At 46.4% G+C, this 25,635-nt stretch overlaps 1 protein-coding gene across 1 annotated transcript in view; it reads right to left on the reverse strand.

Annotated features, from left to right (window-relative positions):
• Window positions 1-6,804: 6,804 nt before the first annotated feature.
• SEC22C (SEC22 homolog C, vesicle trafficking protein) overlaps window positions 6,805-25,635 on the reverse strand; it is a 375,963-nt gene continuing 357,132 nt past the window's right edge. Inside the window, exon 7 of the mRNA XM_069647907.1 lies at window positions 6,805-25,354. Within this exon, the coding sequence (XP_069504008.1) occupies window positions 25,154-25,354 (201 nt within the window). The 3' untranslated portion in view covers window positions 6,805-25,153. The remainder of the gene's footprint in view (window positions 25,355-25,635) is intronic.

Raw genomic sequence — 25,635 nt, forward strand, 5'->3', positions numbered from 1 at the left:
TTCTTGGTAACGGTACTTTTGTAGCTTCCTCTGCCAGCCCATTCGTTTGCCCGGCTTACCGTTAAGTGTGCCTCGCTCCTGCGGGGGCTACAGAGTCACCTGGCGGGTCCACTGATAACTCGCGCTCCCCTCCCCGGGCCTCCCGGGTGCTCGAGCAAATGCTGTCGGGCGGGCACACGCCCTGCCAGCCTCAGGCGGGGGCCTCACACACAGAGCGGGGGTCTTCGGGGGTCCTCTGTGCACTCCAGGGGGGGGGGCGCCTCGTTCCCTCCGGGGGGGGGCGATGCTCTGATCCGCCTGTGGAGGTGGTGGTCGTCGGGCTCGGGGAAAGGCGGGAGGGACCCCTCCTCCGGGGGTCCTCAGCGGTTCACCCCGCCCAATCGGGGGCCACAGGAGAGGGTCGTTGCCGCGCCTGCAGGTGTTGAACTCGGTCAGCGGCGGGAGACAGCGTTGCTGTTCTTCTGGCCTCTCGCGTGGGGCTCCAGTCACGGCGCGGGGGTAGGCCTCTGGATTAGGCAGCCTACGGCTCCTCCCCCGCCCAACTCACCGGAGGCGGTTTTGCCGCCGAGGCCGCGGCACTGGATCTCAGCCTTCCGGGGGGCTACCGAAGCTGCTGTTTTTCTCGGTGGGGGCACTGGGGGTTAACATCCCCGTGTCGGCTCCTTTGTTCTCAGCGGGGGAGGTCTCGGGGGGGGGGCTCAATCCCCAGTTCGACCTGGTCGTTGGCGGAGTGCGAGTTTCAGGCTGCCATTGCCTGTGCGCCCCCTGGTGGCCTCAAGTATGTTTATTTTAATGAATAAATCAAAGCGTACACGGTACACAGTAGAAAATTAAATCATGTGTATTTGCCATAATTACATGCGTAAAAAGGCTCATTACGCACGTTATCTGCAGGGCTGGGCCATTCTATGTATCCTTCATACTGTAGTTGCTTTACGGCGATTAACTCTAACGACATTAAGATTGTTGACCAACTGGAACATCTAAAAATTCCCATATCTAATGTTTGGTTTGACACTGATGCAATTCTAGAATATGTGATGCAATATGAAAAAGAGCTGCATCGAATTGGTTACACTTGCACAATTGTAAACATTTCTGCACAGAAAGCTAGAAATAAGGTGCATAGTAATAGTAAATATGATACTTACTTGTAACCCCCGAAGCATAGATTGCGATCTCAGTAACAAGAAGCTGCAGTAGCAAGAAGTGACCCCAAAGGTAATAGTAAAGAATCCAGAGATGTGTTAATGAATAATAATGTGAGTTCAGAAACTGATTTAAGAGCAAACGTTCAGAACAATAACGGAAAACCAAGTGTGGAAGGTGCCAAAGATGACAGAGGCAACACAAGTGAGGGCTATTGGCAATGGCTGCCTGCCATCTTTAAAACACTTTTTCCATTGATCTCTCAATTACAGCACTATTATATGTTCTTGGAATACTAGAGGGTTTTCACATTTTACGGGCGAGGTTGGCATTTTTAAATTTATGGATCTTTTCAGTATTGTAGCATTACAAGAAACATGGAGGACCGAAACATGTCACATTGACGGTAGCAACTAAGTAACCCATCGGTCGTCCTAAGAGGGGGCAATTGGTTATGACTTGTAACGCCTTGGTTCTAAGCAATCATAGGGTCATCTGCAATGGTACAGGCGGTACAAATTGCTAGTAACCAAACCGAGATGTTCCTAGTGAACGTATATAATCCAACCAAACACAATGTTGCTACAGCAAAGATGATTCTGGATATGATTAACTGCCTTAAACCAGTATGGATAGTTGGTGACTTCAATACAAACATAGAACCAAATAACATAGATTGTGCTAACATAGGCGAATCAGCACTAATCAAACCCATAAAGCCAAATCGACAAGGCAAAACATGGGCTAACCCGCTATATTCTCATGGATTTCATAGTTTAAATGGACTCCACCCGGGGATGCCCATAAAGCATTTACACGGGTGAGTGGGAGCAATGCATCTACAATTGACTATGTTTTTGCAAATATGGCAGCACTAGCATTGGTACAAGATATGGCAGTCGCGACGAGAGACGAAAGCAACCACATGCCATTATGTACATAATTAAAATACACACTGCAAAATGGTGTGTCCAATTCCTGTGTGCAGAATGGAGACATCTATGTTAACAACGGCCAGAACCGTATGCAGTGGAATGCGACAAATTTAAATAAGGCACAGGAGGTCATAGCTGAACTGCTACCGGTATTTATAGAGTAACATGATGGTAACTGTGGGAACAGAGGAGCAGACATACTGGCAGATTTTCTGAAGCTCACGACAGGTATCAAGGAGGCTACAAAACAGAAAAGAAACTACAAGAGCATACAAGAAAGGTGGACAGTATTAAGGGGAACAGTCGAGAGAGATGTGCCAATCAATAGAGTCTTGGAGAAAGACTGGTGCAACCATATTGAGGCAACTCTGGGTGCACGTACACCGATAGATGAGGAGCTAACCTTGCCAATAGTGAAATGGGTATGCAAAGCTTCAGTAAGTGAAATAACCAAAATTATAGAGAGGCTTCACAACTCATATGCAGCTGGTCCGTACGGTACCTGTATTAGTCTGTTAAAGATCTCACCAGACAAGTGGGCCCGAGCGTTCAGTATTCTCTGTATGCACATTGGTGAATGTGGTACCCTGCCGGAAGCCTGGAGGGAGAGTCACATTCTCCCGGTGCATTAGAAGGGCTCATGGTCAAGACCCTTGAACTATCAAATGTTGGCAATGCTGGATATAACGGAGAAGAAATTTGCAGAGGTACTTTTGATGGAACTGTACCAGTGGATTAAGGACAATAGTATCCCCCTGCCCCCAATCAGACTGGATCTAGAGCTAACTCTAGCACTACACATAACCTACTGATCCTTGCATCTGCAATGTGTTGCAGTTTGTAAATGTTTTTTGTGACCATGGTCTATTTAAGCCCACATCTACTGTTAGGTTTCTTTTAGTCTGGTCACAGCTGCTGCACTATCTGCATGGTGTGCGACTTTGAGGTTTTTGCATACCCCAGCATTCAGTGATACTCATCTGATTTTCTGTAGGTAGGTATATGTCATTTGTAGTCAACATTTCTTTTAGATTCTTACCTCTCCTAAAGGTGCATTTTGGTGGGGCCATGGGACTGTTGCCACCCTGTAGAACTCGCCAATTTATTCTTGCTGAACCTGTTAATCTGGTTTGACAGGGGATTGTATTTACTGACAAATACAATATTATCCTGATCTTTTTTCTTTTGTTTGTATTCTAACTGAGCTTCTCTGTTATTGCTGCTTTCTCTCTTACATGCTTGTTTTACTAATCATTTGGGATAGCCTCTTTGTATCAACTTTGTACTAAGCTTTTGGGATTCTGCTACATACAATGTTTTGTTAGTGCTATTACGTCGTATGTATAAGAACTGTCCCACTGGAAAATTCTCTCATGTGACGAGGGTAGAAGCTGGAGAACAATAGCAGGGAGTTCCTGTCCATGATTTTAGAGTATGGCTTGACAAACAGTACTTTATTCAATGTATCAGTCTCAATTGTGATATCCCCAAAAATTAATTTGCTTTTACTGTGACTGAATGTGAAGGTCAGAAATTGATTTTGGTTATTCAACCAATAGAAAAATGACTCAAACAATGTAATATCACCATGCCAAACATTAGTATGTCGTCTATATAGCGTTTCCATAATCTGATATGTTTCGCATATGGATTGCTATTGATCAATACCTTGTTCAACTCAAAGCTTTCTACATAGAGATTTGTGTGAGGGGGTGCCACAGCTGACCCCATCACTGTTCCGTGTATCTTATGGTAAAATGTATAAGTAGTTTTCCGTTAGGGCTAGTTTGGTGCACCATAGTATAAATGAGTGTGGTGTAGGACTCTCTGATGTTTATTCAAGATTAGCTCTTCAATCATCTCATGGGTCGCAGTCTTGGGTATCCGGGTGTATAAGGACACGATATCTGGACATATTAAATATATCTTCTGTTGCATCAAAAGGGTGTCCTATCAGGTTGATCATCTCTGTGGTGTCTTGAATAAATTAAGTCATTTCTAACACAAATGGTTTTAAATGGAAATCGGCAAACTGGGATAATGGTTCAAGGATTGAGCACGTCCCTGACACTATAGGGCGACCTGGGGGGTTCACTAGTGTTTTATGAATTTTTGGTAGAATAGAAAATTTAGGTACACTGGGATTGTCTGCTATAAGATATTCAGACTCCTATTTGGAGACCCACCCTCTCTCAAAGGCTTTTTCAACTTTTGTAGAGATACATATTTTAAGCCGATTTGTAGGGTCTACGTCTATTTCTTCATAGAATGTTCTATCTTCCAATTGGTCATTCACATTCGGCAATATACATAGATGATACTGAGAGAGGCGAAGGGAAAGAGGCAAGGGTTTTTATGGCAGGGTAAGGTCACGTGGGGTCGCATATAGCATGTTAATTTTGCCTAAATATAAGTGAGGGGTTGGTTTCCCGGATCTGAGCACCTATTACAGGTCAGTGCAACTGAGGGCACGGGTCCCTCCTCTGAGGGAGTATCCGCAGAAGCAATGTTTTTGTTTTATAGAAAATTATTGGTGGGCTGTTTCGATAGGGGAGTTGTTATGGGCTACAGAGAGGAAAATCCTGAGAAGGATTAGGGAACATGGTATCCCTGGAGCATTGTGGGACATTTGGAGACAGCACCCGGGATGAAGGGCATGACGTCATGGCCATCTCCTTTGAGTCACTAGTGGGTGCTCCCTGTTAAGAGATGAGTTGCCTGACCCATTGCGATTTCAGGAGTGGTTTGAGGCAGGGTTGGAAAGGGTTGGCCAACTGTGGGTAAAGGGAACATTTATTTCAATACAAGAGCTGGAGGACTTCCTAGGGATTGGGAAGCTTTCAGTATTTTTGTACTTGCAATTGAAAGGAGTGGTGATGGCAGAGAAGTGGAAGGACAGCATACAACGGGTTTTCACACAGGTAGAAACAATTTTAAGTAAATGCATAGGGAATAGTGGATTGATCTCGGCCCTTTATGGGAGACTGTTGCCGACAAGGGGTAATTGTATTGAGAATATAAAGTTTAGATGGGAAAGGGATCTGGAGCTGGAGAACAATAGGGCCCTGTGGGGGCCATGTGTAGGGGATACATAAGACTTCCATTGCAAGGCAATACAAGATGCACAGGATAATGTTCTGATATAGGTGGCAGTACGATCCAGTGAGATTGTCTAAAATGTTCCCAGCAGTGGCCTAGAGCCTCTTACTGACATATGTGGTGGACCTGTAGTAAGGTGCAGGATTATTGGAAGGAATTGCTAAATTGGATCCGAGGTGTGGTGAAACCTGAAAGTCAACAAGACCTAAAATAAGAGGAGGGAGCAGAGAAGGCCATTCCAAACATGGGTCATTTTTTGGTTTGGCCAGCTATAGCCCGTTTAGTGATTGGTTGGAAGGGGTTTAGTTTGCCCTTAGATAGGACGAACAAGGATATGCACATTTACTTTATGGAGAACATTATGGCCTTATTGCTCGACACATGGTGCCCAAGAGAAGGGCAATGGTTACCGTTTCTGTGCAAATATGCAGAAATTAGGGTATAGAAATGGAAGTTGGGCCAGTAGGAGATTTGGGTTGGGGCAAGGTTTGGAGGGTATGGGCCCATCTCCACCACTCTCTACTAGAAAACAAGATGGAGGGATACAGAATGTTGAGATTTTCGGTTGACAAGTACCTCGGTTTGTTATAAATACGACGACTGTCAACCTGTTCCATGACACTTTGTGATATATTGCACCTGCACCAAGGGGGAGGGTTGGGGAAGGAGTAAGGGGGGTGTGGGTTTGGTATAAGAGTTGATAAAAGTGGACGTTTATGGAGGCTAATGTTGTTGTACTACAATTTGAAAAATTATAAACAAAATACAAATAAATAAATGATACGTCTCACTGCAGGTTTCTCAGTCTTAAAAGTATGCCCTACCAGTAACTAAAATGTAGCAGCATCTGAGTCAAACCACCAGTAGATGGAAAACTGGTGAAAGGAAGATTATGCTGGAGCTTTAAAGAATGAACACTGAAGTCCAAAAGAACAGGCTTCTTAGGCGCCTTTTTCTAGTTGTGTAACCTTTAAACGTCTGCCTTTTTACATTCCAAGCTATACAACCTTTGATCAGCTGTGCAAGATGAGTAGAATCAAAATGGTCAGATGTTAACATTAACACACTGTAACACTAACATTTTGTTGTTTATAATGGGCTGCTACATTGTCCTAGAAGATGGATTCCGGTTTGGGTGGATTTCGGCATTGTGCAACTGTGCCCTTTCTTTTGGAATATGACAACTTCCGCCAGGGGGTGGGGTGGTGGACGGAAGCACGGCATAATCAAGGAAGAATAAGAAGTTGAAAGGAAAAAAATTCATGGGCTAAGTGGCGGGATAAGTGGGCAGATGAGCATGGGTTCATGTGCATCAGGTAAGCGCTGTGGGTGTTTGGGGGCGAAAGTACCAGAGGTAATTCAAGAGATAAACAGGCATGGGCAAGGGAAGCCAAGAGTCTGTTCTACAATTGGGATTTTGATTTAACACCCTTCACCCCATGGCTACTCAGACTATGTATGGGCCAATCATGCCTAAATATAACCACCATTTGTCGCACACATGAAACATGTTGCAAAACGTAGCATACATTGGCATCAACAGTTTATCAAAAATGACATATAAGTGAAATAAAACAAAATAAAACAAAATGAAAAATAGACTACAGGAATAAAACAAGCGCTTGGTAGAAAGTATAATTAAAATAGAGGCTGAAAAACAAGTAGACAACAGGCAAAGAAAACGTATGGCAAGCACTCAAAATATGGGAAGCATACCTAATTAAATTTAAGTACAGCTCAAATTGGTGTCCAGTGATAAAGTCGCCTGGGAAATGGCCACCAGGGGCTGATATTTCCTAATAAATGCACCCTTAGCAAAATCAAACACTTTCCCCAAATATTCTAGAATTTGAGTTAATAGTATAAAATTACACCTCTCCTAGAATATTTGGGGAAACTAGTGACTTTTTACAGGCGTCATTATCGGATGGAACCCTCAAATTAAAAGACTCTTTGAGGAGGGTGGGAAAAAGAAACTAAGGCAGCTCCCTGGGATCTTTCAACGTCAAAAAGCTCAAACAAAAACAGCTACCCATATTAATACTGGAGGGCTAAAAAGAGCGATAAAAGGGAATTCCTAGATCCTGCCACAAAGAGCGAAGGCAAACTTAATGTTTGCCAGTTTATAGTTTATTGAAAAGCCAATGTTGGAGAAGGAATTATAATATAAACATTTATAAAAACGGACTGATTGTGCTCCATAGAAATTACGTGTTTGCATTTCTGTTCCATCCAGAATACACAGGTTTCTCAAGGAATTATTCATTTTGTGAACTGCCAATACTGAACAAAAAGTGGCTTTTTCTAAAAATATGGTCAACATTTAAAAAAGCATAGTAATGGCATTTCAAATGCATGTAAACAATAGCTGATTACAACACAAAAACAGATTCTTAGTGCAGCGAAGGTTATCATGTTAAGAACATCATGAAATCGACTCAAAAGTGCATGGCATGTTCCACAATTCGAATCACCACAACAGCTTAAGGAGAGAGAACAACTTAGGAAAACCCTTCCCTGTTAAAACCATTTGGTCCTTACAATTTTAGTTCATTCTCTGGGCTTAAGAGGGAAAAGTATTTCACTAGTTATCAAAACAAAGAAACTAAATAATCAGGGGCAGGAACCTGATGAAACAGGGAATGCACTAGCAAGAAATAAATAGCAAATCACAAATCAGTTATATGAGGAAAACTGTACTGATAGTGTACTTATAACAATTTGAGAATACATGTAAACATTTTTCTACAAACAGAATGAATGTGAAATTAAGCATTTCGCGTTTTCAATACTGTGGATATCGCTGTTACTCACCAAATTTAGTGACATACATTGTATTTTATCTTGCTCTCAGCAACTTAAATCGTTCATGTAGTCAATTACAAAATACCTGTGTGGCAGGGACGAACAATCCATACATTCTTGTTTCTCTCAGTTTGCTTTACAGTCACAATTTTGATATAATCTTAGGAACCCAGTGAAATTGTGACAAACCTACCTATCCATACATACCCTGAATTAATTTTGAAGTCCAAGTTACTGCTTGAAATATTTGACAAACATTAGAAAAAGAGGTATTGCAAGTTGTTTACTGAAAAGTACAAGACACACCTCAACAGATGCAAGCTTCAGAAAGACAATTAATGGTAAGTAACTTGTGTTCTGGGGATTGTTAATCTGCATTAGAATCACATGCTATGCATAGATTAACGAGCAATGTTGACCCTTAGTTCGGGTTTGTAAAAGCAACAGTGGCAAATCACTGTCTTAGCACTGCCTGGGTGACTTGGGAGACCACACTATAAAATATAATATTGATATATAATATAGATATACATCAGTATTTTGTAAGTGTGTCTACTGAACTCTAGGTTACAGCTTTACAAAGTGTGTCTGGAGGACTGTTACTTAATAAGAGTGTTAGCCCGGTTGTGTCCAACAAGACTGCCTTTCAGTTGCACGGACACTAATGCCTATGAGGAGGAATATTGGCAGCACAGCTTGGAAATACTGCCAGGTAAGTGCTGTTGTCTCTATATCCCTTCCCAGTGCTCTTTGTTCTTTTTCCCCAATAGTCCTTTGCACTGCTTACTGGTTTCCTTAATGTTTGTTGCTAACGTTTGTATTTGTTTCTTGCTCTTTTACTCTTGAGATGCAGCATAGCGATGTATCCGGCATACAAGGAAGCAAGTGACCAAGAAGACCAAAGACAAGCAGCTTGCCAGTAAGTGCTAGTCAGACCTGCAACCCTAAGCAGAGGCTCATGGTTATGGGTGCTGTTATATAGCGCTCACCAGAACATGGTCGATGAGCTCTTCAAGTCTTGCGTGAACACGCGAACCTCAGAGAAGTGTAGTTCCAGTCTCCATTTGATCACCAGGTTGCGTGATGCTCCATTGCCTGTACCCCAGGCCCGTGTATGGGGATCCAGACGTATTGGGGCATGTGTTCAGGGTGACTGCGCTCTGGGAACTTTGTGGTGAATTGCAAAGACTTGAGGCATCCAAAAAGACTGGATTCCACTTGACAGGGGCAAAGGGTAATTGAGGGGCCAGCAGTCCCCAGGTTTAGGTTTTGGATTGGGCAACGCCACCAAGATAGGAAGCTATGCAACACTAGGCATATTACTATGAGATCCAAGACTTTGATGTGTAATTGGTTGCTAGTGTGTCTGTGGTCCCCTGCGCAGTGTAGTCCTCTTGGTGGGTTCCCCACCCGGGTCATGGTTACTTGCATGATGGGCACATTATTTGTTCCACCATTTGTGCGCATGTATAACCTTTTATGCTAAGACCAGTAGATCATCCCAATCCCCTATTGCCTGCGACTATTGTGCATAGAGCCATTACTAGAAGGGCCTATGGTAAAGCCGTGCATGCAAATACAAGAGAATGCATATTGCTATCGTACCCAAGAGTTTCATCACTTTTCACAATGCGATTGTTTGACGGCTGATAAAGGGGAACTGTTGTCAGGAAGGTTTGCACCCTTTCTTAGAACCAACTCGAGTTGTGTCCCTCGAAACCTGTCTTTAATGGGTTTGGTCTTGATTTGCATACAATGATTGTAAATCCTTTGCAGTGTAACAACTAGATCGTTCTATGTGTGTGTGCGCCTTTTACACTGTTTGGCACAGTTTATTGTTTCAGCCAGTTGTGCAGGTAAGGGTACACATGGATTGTTTGTCTGTGGAGAGGGGCTGCGACCACGGACAGCACATTTGTGAATACACATGGTGCTGATGTTATACTGATGGGGGATTAAAGCACCTATCTTGAACCAAATCTTGTTTTTGGAACATAGGAATCTGAAAGTATGCATCTGTCATGTCCAGCATCGCCATGAAGCATCTGTATGATCTCTTTTAACGTTGACAAATGTGTTGTCTAGTTTTAGGTTTAGGATGGACTGTAATGTTTAATTGTTATTTGGAAAAAGGATTAGCCTGAATAAAGGCCCTTGTTTTGCTCTCGTAATGGCACCTCGTCTATGGCCACTGTTTGAAGGAGTACTTTGACCTCTGCATGAGGAATCTGAAGGTGCTCTTTCGCAATGCATGATTTCCTTTGTGATATGTTGCACATGGAAAGCAGGAACTTGATGAAGTATCCCCAGTCTGTGATCTTGGGCGAGGCGACACATTTTATTTTCCCTACCAGTTATGGATAACAAGGACATATTTATTGTTAGCAATGAGCACTGAGCACACACCTCAACCTGAACAAGGCAGCACAGCAGCAATCATTAGTGATATGAAGGGGCTGAGCAGTGAGAAGCCACGATTAGTTGGAACAAATGGTATATGTAAAGAAGGCTGAGTAGCCAGAAGACAAGACCCTGTTCAGCATATAGCCATTCCCATTGACGTAAACAAGTGATGCATTATACATGAAGGTGAGTCTAGGTTTCGCCTGAAAACCGGAGGGTAATGTCACGTAAGACATCAGTTAGCAAGCAGTAAATGGTTACATATGTTGAAGTGATACATCATAGGGAGGGAGTATGTCACATGATAGGGGAAAATGAAATTCCACAAGAAGGAGATCGGCTATGTGGTGCTGTAGACAAAGCACCAGAGGACAGGGGATGTTCTGATTCTGATAGGAAGTGCACTGTTTAAATGTAACCAACTAAATATATCTTGCCACCTAATATATCATTCACACTGAAAACTCTATACAATAAAAAAGGCAAGTCTGTTCTCTCCAATTTTCTCTGCCAGGGATACTATGGCACTTTCCCCATCTTTCTCTAAAGCTGTAAAGAAATAAGTCTGTTTCTCTTATCTGCAGCCGTGTTGTCCAAGTTTGGAATAATTTGCTGCACTGACACAGGAAAAGGTGAGAGGACATTTGACATATGCAATCACTGCTTAGCTGCAATATCCTTCTCTTGCCTGTCCTTTCATTATTATGTGAACTTGACCCTGCTGGTCATGGAGATTACTGTACCCAAATTGGCCTCTTGCCAGGCATTGTGTGGTACTTGAAAGGCTTTAAACGCCTACTTCACTGAAGTGGGTGACCCAAAACAGTCCTGTGGACTTCCTGGTCTCATTTGCTTTCTTGACATTCTCTAAGGCATTTTCTATATCCTTGCCAAAGATGTTTTCATCAGTAGGTGCCAAATTCATTTATGTGGCCTTTGTCTCCGGTAACACTCAACACGAATATCTCCTTAAGACAGCTGCATTAGCAGTTTGTCTGTCTGCAGATTCTGCTCCATCAGAGCTACTCTTAATTATGGTATTTGAGGCTAGTTGCCTCCCATTTGGCAATTGCTTAAGCCTGTCCCCAGAGGTCATAATACATTATCTTTACTGGCTCACCCACTTTACACAGTTATGCTTACTGGCGAGTGATGTTTGACACCATCTTTTTCTCATCTTGCTCTTTTTCTGTGGGCGCTTCGGTTTTGGATGCAGGTATGTTGCATTTTTTCCTTGCAGTTGTTACTATCATAGGGTCTGACCTGGGTTATCCCCGCTATATAGTGGACCATGTTCACAGGCTTTATAATTCTTTTCAATGTGGCCATTCACATACCTGACTGCAGCTGCTGCCAGCATAGTATGCTTCAGTTGCTTCTTAACCAAGTCTATTATTGGGACTCAGTGGGTAATAGGCTTTAGATAGTGTTGGGAAGGGGGCGACCACGTCCGACCGCCCTTAGCGCTTTAGAGGAAGGCAAGCTGCATTCAAAGCACTATGATGGGCCAGGAGGGACAGTGGTAGGATCCCACACCAATATAATCAACCCGCATAGAGTAGCGCAGGGCGCGAGCAACACTGCCATTTTGGGTAAATGTTAGTAACTATAGTTAGAAGACGAGGCCTGCGTGGCGAATGCATAATTTCATGCACTAGGCCCTAATTGCGAAAGGAATGTGCCCTAAAAAGCCGCGATCATGGACATTCACCTGATGTGCATGTTATCTCACACTGGCCAAAGCATGACCCAGCCCACCCCCAGGCTACCACAAATTATAGCCCATATAACTAAGCCCCAAGATCCCTGAATTCCATGGCACCAGGTGACCTTCAACCACCAACCCTAAAGTAACAAGTAAGACATTGCACGTCTTTGAGTTACAATCATATGATTTGTATTGCGAGGAGCTCGGAAGGATAAATTATAGTCCAACGACGAGGGTCAAGACTTTGGAGCCAGATGGCACGAAAGGGAGTGAGTGAAATGTGTGTGTGGAGGTCAGAGTGCCAAAGAATCTCCTTTGTGCCAGTCTTAAAGCCTGCCGGGTGCACAGTATAATGATGAAGTATTACTGTGAGAAGACGATCTCTGCAGCACCCACACGATGGAAGACGGGTGGACTGGGCTGGAACTAATAACCTGGCATCCTTGAGGGAGCAAGCGGATCCTGTATAGGAGCCCACCAACCAGGCCTGCAGGTTTTTACTGTATGGTATTGCGTCACGATGACGATGTGTCTCTTCTTAAGCCTCTGCTTGTACCCTTTTTCGGCAGCAGAGTTCTTTGCTGTTGCACTCCTTTTTGTGTGAGATTAAAACTGGTTATCCTTACAAGATCGACTAGGGCATTTGTTCCCTAGCGGGTTGTATTTTTTCTGGTGTGAGCGGTCAGGGGTGTGCCTTCAGTAGTCTAGTGTTTCTTCAATTAAATCTTTCTCTTCTTTCTTCTCCTGCCTAGAGATTAAGGGGGTAATTCATAGAATTCGGCGCACAAGTGGTGCACACGGCTGGCGCACAGTGTGCGCGTGCGGCAGTCTGCACCAGCTGCATGTGCCAAAACCCATTTCAGCGCACAGTGTATTCATGGATTTCAACATCCAGAGCCAGCCGTGGCGCAGAGTGGCGCAGCAACCCTACAGCAGCGCCAGTTACGGCCCCAACCCCGCCCCGTGCGCCATGAACAGCGCACAAATCCTGTACATGGCGCACAGGCCAGTGGACCTGCATAAAGCCCCACAATCACGAAAACGCGTGTAAAACTCCCCGCGCACCCCTCAGAATACATGTACCCCTCTCGCGCTAGCGATATCGCATATAAAACTCCCCGTGCACCCCTCAGAATACACGTACCCCTCTCACACTAACGAATTCGCATGTAAAACTCCCCGCGCACCCCCAGAATACACATACCCCTCTCGCGGTAGTGAAATCGGTCTCCATACGGTCACGGGTCCCCTTGTCCGCAGGTAGTGGAGTGTCAGATGACGTGGACCTCCCCCCTACCTGCGGACGGGCTTGGGATGGGGCATCCCTGCTGGTGCATGGTGGTGCAGTCACAGTGTCAGGGACAGTGACATGCACAGGCCCCTCCACGGTGAACTGTGCTGCCTCCTGCCCCTGCCCCTGGACTGCACTACTTGCACCAGTGGTACCACCCCCACCAGGCCCCATGTGCGGCTCAGTAGCGGCCTCCTCCCCCTCCGTGCAAACCACCAACCTGGATGGCTCCACACCGTCTTCTGCCATTGCAAGACCCTGTGGGAGCTCACCCACCCCTTCTGCTGCAGCCGTAGTGGCAGACGCGGCACCAGTCCCCTCGCTCCCGGATGATGGTAATTCCTTGGAGGGTGACTGGGCCTTGTGTCGCCGGTAGGTGGAGGCATCCCTGCCGCTTTGCTCCACAGCGCTGTCTCCGCCCTCTTCTTTACTCGCCGCTGTGTAGAGGGAGACATAAAACACAAGCATCAGGGTACTGTACAATAGTCCCCTAGACAGGAAGCAATAGCACATGAGTGGCACTGTCAAACGTCACTTCCATCATGTACCTCCACAACACATGGGTCAGTGCAGGCAACACACATGCAGAAACAGACATGGTGCATGCGAAGAACATTTGCATACATGTCCAAGGAACTGTTGAAACATACAATGGTGGTTTGAAACTCACATGCATCATGGGTCATACTGATCACATGCACACACATCACCGTAGTTTCATCCATCTGGCCTCGTACACCCCAGACAGAGTGGAGACAAGGATGACTAGGCTGCATCAGTGAATCAGAACATTGTCACGGACACGTGTCATGCATCCATGGCGTTTACAAGTCACACACACGCTACTCAGGCACATAGACATGTACACCATACATGTCCTTGACAGCAGCACCCATCTCTCACACCCCATCCATGTCCAACAACAGAGACAGGCATGCATTCATGTGTGCATTCCGCATGTTGCTCCGCATGTTGCATTGTAACACATGTACCATCCATGTGGTTCACGCATGACTGGTCTCACATGCAGCACCATGATGTCCCTGCACACACACATCCATACATGGCCTATGTCACACATACAGGCAAGTAGCTGACTACCAGAACACTGCAACATGCCCTGTTTCACACAGCAATGCATGGCCACTCACCGCTCGACTCCAGACGGGCCTGCATCCTGAGGATCTGGTGGCAAAGCACTGGGCGAATGGATGGATGCCAGGTTCACATTTGTGTATGACATGTCTGCTTCATGCGTTGGCTGTCTGTGTGATGTCTATGTGTGTGTGTGTGTGTGTTATGTGCTTCTGATATGTGTACTAATGTACATTTTTCTCCACTTTCCAGATGATGACGCAATGGAGCCAGAGGATGGTGTTGTCATGCCAGGCACAGGTTTGCTATCACACCAGCAACCTAGCACAAGTGGAGGTCGTGGGGTGGTAAGACCACAAGAACCCACATGTGTTACAGACCATCTTGTCTGTGGCTGGCAATGAGTCAAGCCCAGATGATCACTCTGACGACAATGTCGAGTTGGATGTGCATCGGGTCCATTCGTCAGGGATGGGTGATTCTGATGTGGACGCTCCTCTGTCCGCGACACCTGCACTGAGGGGCCAGACAGTGGTGGGACCTCTGCCTGTGGTGGATCGGGAAGCAGGGTCACCCTCCACAGCAGTTGCTGATGTGCCTGGGGCATCACGTCAACGGGGGAATGTAGTCCTGCAGCCGCGGGCGGTGCCAACCCAACAAGAACATAGGCGCCTTGGGCCCCGCAGGTGTCAAGCCCAGCAACGCGGTGGCCGCGCGCCACTGGGGTATACTGAGTGGGAGCAAGCCATGGTTGCCAATTGAGAACACCAGGGGGCAGCAATTGATAACATCGCTGAGAGCATGGAGCGTGTGGCCCAATCCGTGCTACCCCCTGCTAGGCAGGTGGAACTCCAGCAGCAGGCAGCACAGTCCACGCCCCGCTCGCTCAGGCTGGGCATGGCGGCGTCAGACAGGGCACTCCGGGCTGAAATGGTGTCTTTGCGTCAAGCAATTGCTGCTCACGCAGAGGCACACATGGAGGCCCTGAGGGTTGAGTATGAATCCCTCAGATCCACTCTGGGTGTGCTCTTGATGTCCCAGAGGGAGCGCTCAGAGGAGAGGTTTGCGCAGCTTGCGCGTACCATCTCGGCTGAGCTACATGCTTGCCGGGAGGTGCATCAGTTGTCCAGCCAGGCCACGCAGGAAGAACTCTGTGTTACACGTGTTAACTTGCAAGAGGAAGCACGCGTATCACGGGAGGTTCTGCATGCTGACCTACGTGTCATCGCCGCACAGAACCATTGTCAGTATTCTGTGCGGCGTCCGGCAGGCTTATTGTCAATAGTTGTTTTTTGCCTACTTTCCCCTTGACAATCCTACTCCCCTCTCCTGCCCCTCTTTCCGGTTATCCTGAATACCAATGCCTGTCCGAACAACATATCCCTGACCCTCCTTCCCCGCCGGGATCTCAGAGGCTTGTGTAAGTTTGACCTTGCAGGTGCCCAGACCACGGAGGGGGTGGCTGGTTCATGCCACTCCTGCACCTGGACACCGGAGCTGTGACACTACCCATCAGTTGTTGCATCATCATTGTATATTATGTACCGAACATGGTACCCATCCTGTTGGAGTATTGTTGAACTGTGCTACCTTGGTTGTTCTATCATTGTGCTTGGACATGTGCTTGGACATTTTCTGCTACTTCAAGTCATCTACTGGAGACTCTTCCAGGGTTATTTGGTGCCTACAGGTTTTTTCCCTGGTTTGTGGGGTTAGCTCCTTGGAGTTCTCTGCGATTTGGTATTTTTACCAGTCAAGGTGGCCTCTGAGGGGGCTGGACCCTATTTACACACAGGGTGGAACATGGAGACCAAGGTGTAGGGTGATCCTGTAGCCAGGTAGACTTGGAGGAAGAAGGGTACATACCCCAGACACAGTTGTTCAGTAGGTCATGGTGATGTGTAAATGAGGGAGGGCCTTTTGTTGTTGGACAGTTGGCTTGGGCTACAGTGTTTTGGGGACTCTGACATTGTAATTGTGGGGTACTATGTACATGATGTGTTCTGCTGGTCAATGCCTGTTCCTGTGCTGTCTTTACTTTTCAGGTGTCATGGGATTGGTGTGGTTTGACATGCTGGGGTGTACACATGGGCAATGTTCACATGTGATGTGTACAGGACACTGAGGGGCACTTGATTTCACATGCATGTATTGAGTGCATGTCCCTACTGACACACACAGTTGCACAATGATCCACCACATGTACAACCACCCTTCCACGGCCACAGGTGAACACGGATTGCCTTCTGGGGCCCTCTGTGTCCCTGCAGCGCATGATCAATGTCCATTTGGGGATCCTGTACATGCGTCAATTGGTTATTTATTTAATTATTCCTTTTCATGTGATGCTGTAAGTGTATCTGCAACACAATGGCTGCTCACTGTGCTGTGTGCTGAGCAGTGTGTTGCAGGAGACACACACAGCACACGGGTTCTGGAGTAGGGATTTTGCCTTGCCCAATGTGCACGTGAACTGGCATTCAGTGCTATGTTCATGTTACGACTGGTGGAAAGCATTTGTGTATGACTTGGTATGTGTGGGAGATTGTTGGTCAGTCATTTCATCTGATTCCATGTCAAGCGTCATTGTCTCGAGCCACTTTCCATTTATCACATGTCACTTCGTATCTTATTGGTCATGTGTTGGGCTTTTGCTATTGCATGCCATGTCATGGTGTGGCAGACAAGGGTGATGTGGGTTGGGAGGGTTTGGGTGACATACCAGGGATTGTCATGGCCTGTTTTGCGGGGGGGGGGGGGGGGTGATACACACCTTGCATGCGTTCCTTTTGGTCAAACAGTATTGGTTAGGTTTAAGTAGCTAGGGATGCACACAATGTAGCACTTCCATGGCAACATTCTCAGGGTGGTAATGTTGTGACAGTTGACTGTCTCTTTGTCATCATCGATTGTCACCTGGTAAGTGCCAGGCCTATGTGCACCCTGCAGGGGTGGAAGTTTAGGTGAAAAATGTGGCCACAAGCTGGGTCCGGGCTGCCTCGCCACGTGCCCTATCCCCTCCCATGGGCAGCGCCTGTGCCTGTGGTTGGGGATGTGGGGGCACCATGTCCACCGGTACACCCTGCCGCGTTGCAACATTGTGCAGGACACATGCTGCCACAATGATCCTGCACACTACTGGGGGTGCATATAGTAGCTGCCCGCCAGACCGGTCAAGGGAGCCGGAAGCGTGACTTGAGCACTCCGAATGTGCGCTTCACTATGCCCCTGGTTGCAATATGGACAGCATTGTATCTTACCTGGGGTGGTGTGGTGGGGTTCCGGATTGGCGTCATCATGTGGTTGTTCAGAGGGTAGGCACTGTCCCCTGGGGAGGTGATAATGGTTGTGATTATTAGGATTTGTGTATTTTCTGTGTGTGACATGCATGCATGTGCACAGGCATTTGTACTCATCTAGGAGCTATGTGTCGCCATGCTTCCCAGCTTCCAGGGCCCGGCTCAGGGCGGACATTCTGTATATGAAACTGTCATGGGTGGAGCCAGGGTAGTTTGCATAGACAGAGGTGATGATTCTCTTTGCATCGCATACGAAATGCACGTTGATGGAATGCCAGTGCTTGCGGTTTAGATAGATGTGCTCAGTGGCCCTAGGTGGACGTAGGGTCACATGGGTGCAATCTATGGCACCGAGAACTTCGGGGAAGTGTGCCACCCTGTAAAAGTCCTGGACCACGGCCTGCCTTTCTGCGGGTGTTCTGGGCATGTATATGTGCCTGCGGCCTGGGGGGCGCGCAGTCATGATTGCCAACACCTGGTGTAGGCAGCGTGACTGCGTGGCCTGGGAGACCCTCACACTATGGCAGTTGTCCGCTGAAATGACCCAGTGGCCAAAAAATGCAGGACATTGAGCACCTTCTCCAAGGGGCTCAATGCTTGGGAGCACAGGGTGGGGGATGTAAGGTCATCTTCCCACTCCCTGACCAGGTCTAGGATGATACGAGGTGTAAACCTATACCTGCCATAGACCTGGTCGTCAGGCATCCCAAAAGGCTAGTCTGGGGGGAAAAAATGCAGGCCCTGGCTATTCTCCTCCTCCTGCGGTGTCCCACGATCAGTGCTGCGACAAATGCGGCATTCATCATAGCTGGATATACATGTTTGTTGTTTGTGCGCACTTTTAAACTGTGCGCGGGGACGCTTCCGCCTGCCTTCGTGTGGCAGACATGTTGACACCTGTGCGCGTCTTTTAGCGTGCGCGGGTTTCCCGTATTCGATTCCATGAATACGTGTTGTTCGCATGTGTGTGGGCGTTCCGTGTATATCCCTGCAGTACTTCCCCAGTAACGCCTTCTTTTTCACACGGTGTTCCCCATTCTGCGTGTTACGCCCTGTGTCCCGCCCCTTTTTTGGTGTTTGCGCCGACGTTGTGCACTTTACCTGTGCACGTTGCGCACAGAGTTCGGGATGTTGCAATGGCGTGTGCACCCGTGTGCGCCACGCACGGATTTGGCACACATCCAGGAGAAAACACACGCAGGCCCTTCCTTGAATGGCACGCGTGCACTTGCTTTTTCACGCTTGCACCAGCTTGCGCAAAGATTTTCGGTGTACATTTGTTCCATGAATCGGCCCCTAAATGGTGCTGCGCCTACTTGAGGGAAATACATTTACACTGGTCTTTAGTAGGGAAGGTGGGCAATGGTGGGTCTTGGTCCTCTGACAAATCCATGGGATATTCTTTCCAGTCATTGCCCTGATCTAGATTCCCTCATTTATATCTTCCCTCTCAGTGATGGGTCCCATTTCGACCCTTTTTTACCCTGGGCTTCACTGTCCTTTATCAGGAGGTCTAGGTTTGCCATTTCTTGAGCAAACACATATTCTTGGAACTGTGTCTTTTGTTGATGTGGTAGCAAAAGTGTCTCTTGCAGCTGTTCTGTCATATTCTACAAACTCATCCACCTCCTCTTGGGCCTCTTATGGCAGAGTTGTGTTCCCTCCGTCCTGTGTCAGTGCCGATCTTTGTCTGCAGAGATAGATATATAAGGTGTTCTCTGCCTGCGTGAATGTTTCAGGGATCTCCTCAACGTACTCTGATGTTTGGGCAGGTAATTTGCAAGTCTTTGTCAAAATCTTTGATGCGTTTGGCTGATAGAAGGGTCAGTAATAGACCCCTCGGAGACCAAGTCTGAAGGGACTCGGTCCCTGAGAGGTCTATTACTGACCCCTCTATCAGTGACTCTACCCCTACAATTTCCAGCTCCACATTGTTATGCATTTAGGAGGTTCATGCTTTCTCTGCTTCCACGTCATATGGTTCCAATCGTTTCTGTTTGTGGCCCTATAGACTTTTAGACTTAAACTGTTTACATGTCATATAGATTCCCTCAACATGATAATGTGGCAAATAGCGTTTGCACACCTTACGGGTATTGCTACACTGGAATTTTGTGCTGCAGGTAGGGCAACATTTAAATCAAGTCTTTTCTGTGTGTGCCGTCTGCACTGGAGCACCACAGGACCATAACATTGGTAATTCTCATATGACCTGTCCCTAGGCCAACTTTTGGACCATGCTGTGTTGTTTGCACCACAGCCTTGTTCTAGCGTATTTACAGTTGTTAATTCCCATTTTGTGACCAAACAAATGTCGGCAAAAAAATGATTTGACGTGCATCAACTTAGAGGAGCATTGTGGACCCTGACGAATCCACAGATGTTGTCCCTTCTCCCAGGCCGGAGAGACCTTCTCATGTGGCCAGGGCAGTGCTGCCACTGTCCAATAGTCTGCCTGGGGTTGTTGCACCATGGGAGGATCACATGGGACGGAATGCCCCCTGAAGGATGAGGAACGACAGCAAAGGAGAGATGCAGTATAACCGTGGCAATATCCCAGCTTCAACCTCATTCGCTCCCCAGAGATCTATAATACCCATCAACCCATGTATCTGTATCTGTGTAAGGTACACCCTTCCACCCCTTTACATAGTACTGGGATGAGGAAGAATAGGGGCTACACACTTGACTTGAACTCTGACTCCACTGGAAAGAGGGACACGTGACTGAGCATATCCAGAATTATATCAATACTAGGAAGATGTGCAGAGTTATGAAGAACAACCCACGGGACCAAGGTGACCGGTCCAGACTTCCACAGATAGTCAATTTCAATAGGACAATAAAAAGGGAAGAAGGACTACATATGGGAGACAGTATTCCCCAGAGGAGGAACCGCAGGAGCTGGCACGGTGCAGCTGGGAGACCGCGAGAGCTCCAGGACGCAAGACGGCACTCCAAAGCCAATCCTGCGAAAGAGAACGAAACGGCAAGCATGCAAACAAAGTTGGAAGGCGGTCCCGAGAGCAGGAAAGCGAGGACACTTCCCCCGAAGCAGACTGGTCTGGCGGAGACGCCGCAGACCTCGTGCAGAAGAACACAGAATAAAAGTCTGTAACCAAAACCATGCCACCAGTGTCTTGAACTCCGACTTCCACACCCTTATGTCACACCCTCCCTTGTACACACACCTGACAATACAACCACTCCTGCCCCTGCCCAAAACTCTAGAATCACTATAGCTCGCCCCGCTCCCTCTGTCCCATCTTATTCCCCCTTCACACTCCGGCACTCACGTGGGCCTCCTGATGACTCGAGTGCACATGCATGCCTCACCCGCAACAGAACGCTCTCCAGGTTGCGTCCTTTTTTGCATTGGCAGCTTCCTTGGACCTAGGTAATTGGCGGAACGCTACTATACTTATGCGTCGCGTGACCAGCGATGTGTGCTCACGTGACCCGGGAATCCACTCACGTGATGCGACAGCGCGTCACGTGAAGTAATGCCAGAAGCGCAAATATTTAAACACAGCTCTCCATGTACTCGCTGCTTCACAGCTGTTCTTTGCAACCTGTTTGGCATTACACGTCCGTTTGGATTTATTGACTCTTTGGAATTTTGACCTCGGTTTGCTTACTTGGACTTTGCTTGGATTACCTTACTGACTTTGTTACCTTGGATTTGCCTGTGGTTTGAATACAGACTGCTCTTTGGACTACAACACGGATTTCCCTTTTGCATCTGGTTTTCTTTGGAACTTCTTATTTTCAAGCTCCACCGCTACCAAACCACGTTCTTGTCATCAGGTGGTTCTCACGCCATTATTTGGGACTACGGTTTAACTGCCCACGTGAGTCCCGGACCCCTACCTCATAGGTTCATTGCCTTTCTCCTGACCCCTCTGGTAAGACCTTTTCACGTTATCTTGGCACTATCATTTACTGTCATTTGCTTGGTACTTAATCAGTATTTTCTTGCAGCGGATTGGGGTCCCAGAGGTTCGCGGTTCTGGAGTTGACCATCTCCACCTGTGGCCACAATGGTCGCACAGGGAGTGACTTAGAGTTCTCTCTGTGGGGCATTTGGGGACAGAGGACACTTCTGCCTACACAACACTCAAGTCTCAACACCTTACAACACTTGGGCACAGTGACAACATTTCTTGCCTTGCACCATGGGTAAAGGAGGGGAGACCATGGGGGGGCCATGTACCACCAGCTGTTGAGTGATGCAGAAACCAGGGGCCGTGAGGGGGGGAGCCACTGGTCTACCCTACCCATCCCAGCTCCTATGTCAGAGACTTGTTACTGGGCACCACCAACGAGCTCCATTCTGTTAAGGGTCTCCTATATCATCAGTACAACTACTGAGCAGCTGGGAGACATCAGACCAGCTTCCATAGGGCAATGTACACCACAGAAAATAAAGAGGAGGGGCAGGGCAACCAATCATCAGAGAAACATCTGGCAAGCCAAATAAACCAATCACATTATCTAAGAAAACATCCCTCACACTTGAGAATAGTCAGAGGGGATATCCAGGCAGCTAGGCACTGGCTCATATAAAAGGTGTGGAGATGACAGAAGGGTATGAGAGTCCAGATGGAGCAGAGCGGTGTGGAGAGGAAAGTGGATAGAGAAAAGGAGGCTAGTGTGTAGAAGGATGGAGGAGAGGAGATGAGGCAAATTGGAGAAAGAAGAAATACGATTGAAGGTGTCAAATAGAAAAAGAGATAGGAGAGCAGGGAGGAGATTGATGATATCTGATAGAGGATATATGTTATAGGTTAAAATAAAGGAGGAAAAGGTCATGAGACAAAAGGAGGACATGCTGATATCGCAGGAGGAAGAGGTGGTGAAATACTAGGAGGACATAGTGAGATATTAGAAAATGTGGAGAGAAAAATAGGATGATGTGGTGAGTGATAAGGAGGAAGGTAGTATCAGGATTCTCTGGAGGAGATAACGGAGGAACCGGAAGAGATGATCAACAGCCTGGGAACGCCATGGCAGAACCAGAAAGTACCCCAGGTATGTTAAAGGCCTGGTGGTCCAGAGTGGTGGAGAGGAAGATGAGGAACATGCATGTGTCAAATCTGTGAAGAGAGCTAAGAGTGAGGCTCAGCACAGCACCACAAGAAGCAGAGAAAGAGAAGAAGATTCTAGTGGAACGTAACTGCTAGAGAGGCATGAGGAGGGGAATAAGCAAGGGCAATAGGGAAATAGATTTTCTCTAAACCAGAGCTAAAAAGAAACTTCCTCCTGCCAGGAGAACCAACCCAAACCTAGCAGGAAGCCTTAAGACCATTAAGCACAAGGAAAAAAAGAGCAGGGCACACATGAACACGCCAGATGAAGTGAAAAAATCCCTCGAGGATTTACAGGAGGTAGCATGGATTGCAAGACGGTTCCATGTGATAATGTGCCTGCAAAAAGGCTTTGTGGCAAAAAAAAAGTCACTGCAAAAACGCTGAGGTTTGCGGGGACATTATCACTGTGAACCTGCGGGGGACACACCGCAACCCATGTTTTTAAATTCCCCCACCCAAAGGGAGCAGGGGACAGCCCCACTCCCCTTACAAATGGTCATCATACATAATGTCGCCATAGCCTTATCCAAGCGACTATATATGTATGGCAACCATTTGTGTGACGGTAATATTACTGGATACCTGCAAGACTGATGAAACCCCAAGAACTTTATTTTGGTTTGTGCCCATGCTGGAATTCAGGACGAATCCACTGTACTATTCGCTTGCCCTTTTGTTTTGGTTGTTGGGATGAAGGACATAAATTATTATTACTATTTATACTAGGGTACTTATTGAGGGTGGACCTAGCTTCAGGAAGCAACATAACCCTTTGCAAGTCATAGGAGGGGAGTATGCAGTGAGTGAAGCAAATACAAGGGAGCAGGAAGCCAACAACAGGGGTGGAAGGGCAGTAAATTTGGAAGCAAGGAATTAACAAGCAACTACAGGAGAAATCAGGGGGAGCAGATCACCCCAGTCTCAAGTTAGGTGGGGAGAGTGTGTGGATGTAGGTTTTATGGAGGACCCATTGCTTGAAGAAGAGGCTCTAGAGCGCCTTCCTAAAATGTTGGAGCAAAGGGATAAAAAACGTGTTGACGGGGCAGAGGTTCCTTGTTCTTGAGGCATAGACCTAGAAGGCCTGTCTTGTGGTTCTTTCCTTCCTGCACCAGTGGCGTTCAAGTCTGCACATGTACTTATTTTTGATGGATTGTGGGATTCTGGAGATGCTGAGGTAGATTAGGGACTTGAGGGTGACGATCATGTAGATGATGCAGCAGGATTTGAAGTTGATATGTGCTTGAAGGGGAAGCCAGTGCAGTTCGATGAGGCTCGGAGTAAAGTGGTTGAATTTCCAAAGTAATTTGAGGATTAGGGCTACAGCATGTAGGAAACATCTCAGGGGTAGCAGGGTGGTCGTCGGGAGGCCTTCCAGAAGAGCATTGCCATCCATGAACCTTTTGGTCCCTTGCTCCAGATAACAACCCTGGTCAGATGGTCACACGTGGCAGACCCAAGAAAGTGTCTTAAGCTTCTTTAGCAGAGAGGGCAAGAGAGAAGGGACGCAAAGGAGGTTAAAAGAGTTTGTGTAACTATTTAACTGATTTATACATATATCATCTGTCCTTAATAAAACTCTGATAACATTCTGAGTGGCTTTTGTCAGTGTTGGTGTGGCTCAGCTTTTCGGCAGTAGATAGGATAGGAATAGTGCGATAGGAATGACCCTTTTGACACCCATTTCTTACTTTTCAGTAAACAACTTGCAAGATTCCAAACCAACCATTTGATGGCAGACTTTGCATAGCACATGAATCTAACTGTTTCACAAAATCCAGAAAATGATATGCACGTGTGGGTATAATTCTATGCACATATGCCATTACATTTTCTCTAAATGGTCATGCTATTGATATATTTCCAGAGTCCCAATTATGGAAGCATTACAGATGCACAGATACATTCTTTTTTTTAAAAGAATTATTAAGTGTCACCATCATTAAAAAAGAGAAAATTACAACTTGCATCATTTTCACAACTTCTTGGCAAGATAAACTCAAGAAGCCATATTTCAGCTTTCATTAGCTTTTGACAGGTACTGTAGATCAACTCGGTCACATCTAAGAATAGTACAGGTGACTCTGGTTAACAAATCGGCTGTTCATTCACCTTTGCCTTAAATTGCATGCAAAACAGCATACTGTATACTTTTTTTCGATTTATGAAACACCATACATGTATACTGAGGTGGACAGTTGTCTAAATATACATATAGCATAGTGTGGGGTAGAAAAAAGTCTACGAACATAAGACATTAAAATAACCATTTGCATGTGTTCTCAGACTCCGCAGTCCTGCTGTTTTTCAAGAAGTTTTCTGGTCAGTATCTGATGAGCAGAGAGTAAAGCTATCCCCGCGTGGAAGAATATTTGCCAGAGGTTTCGCAGTCCATACAAGTAAATGTTGCAAAGGCAAATAAATACCAACAGTCCAAAGGTCTTCAACCTTCTAGCTGAAGCGTAGAACAGGTACAAATAACACTAGAACAATAGAAAAAAATGTGAGCTTCATAATCACAAACAGGACACAAACCATAGAGGGAATACTAATGAGTCTTTATAATGTTTTGTGCAAAACTATACTAAGCATAAACGTTTAAACAAAACCCCCAGCAGATTAAGTAGCAGAGCGAGACAGTACATTATGAGCTGCAGATGGAGACAAAAACAAATAAATAGCTAAATAGACAAAATGTCTCAATTAAGTTATGTGCAATACATCACAGTTCCAGATAACGGTGTATTAAAAATGCACAAAGACT

The sequence above is a fragment of the Ambystoma mexicanum genome, chromosome 2q, assembly GCF_040938575.1.
Source record: "Ambystoma mexicanum isolate Mex_15411 chromosome 2q, UKY_AmexF1_1, whole genome shotgun sequence".
NCBI classification, from domain to species: Eukaryota; Metazoa; Chordata; class Amphibia; order Caudata; family Ambystomatidae; genus Ambystoma; species Ambystoma mexicanum.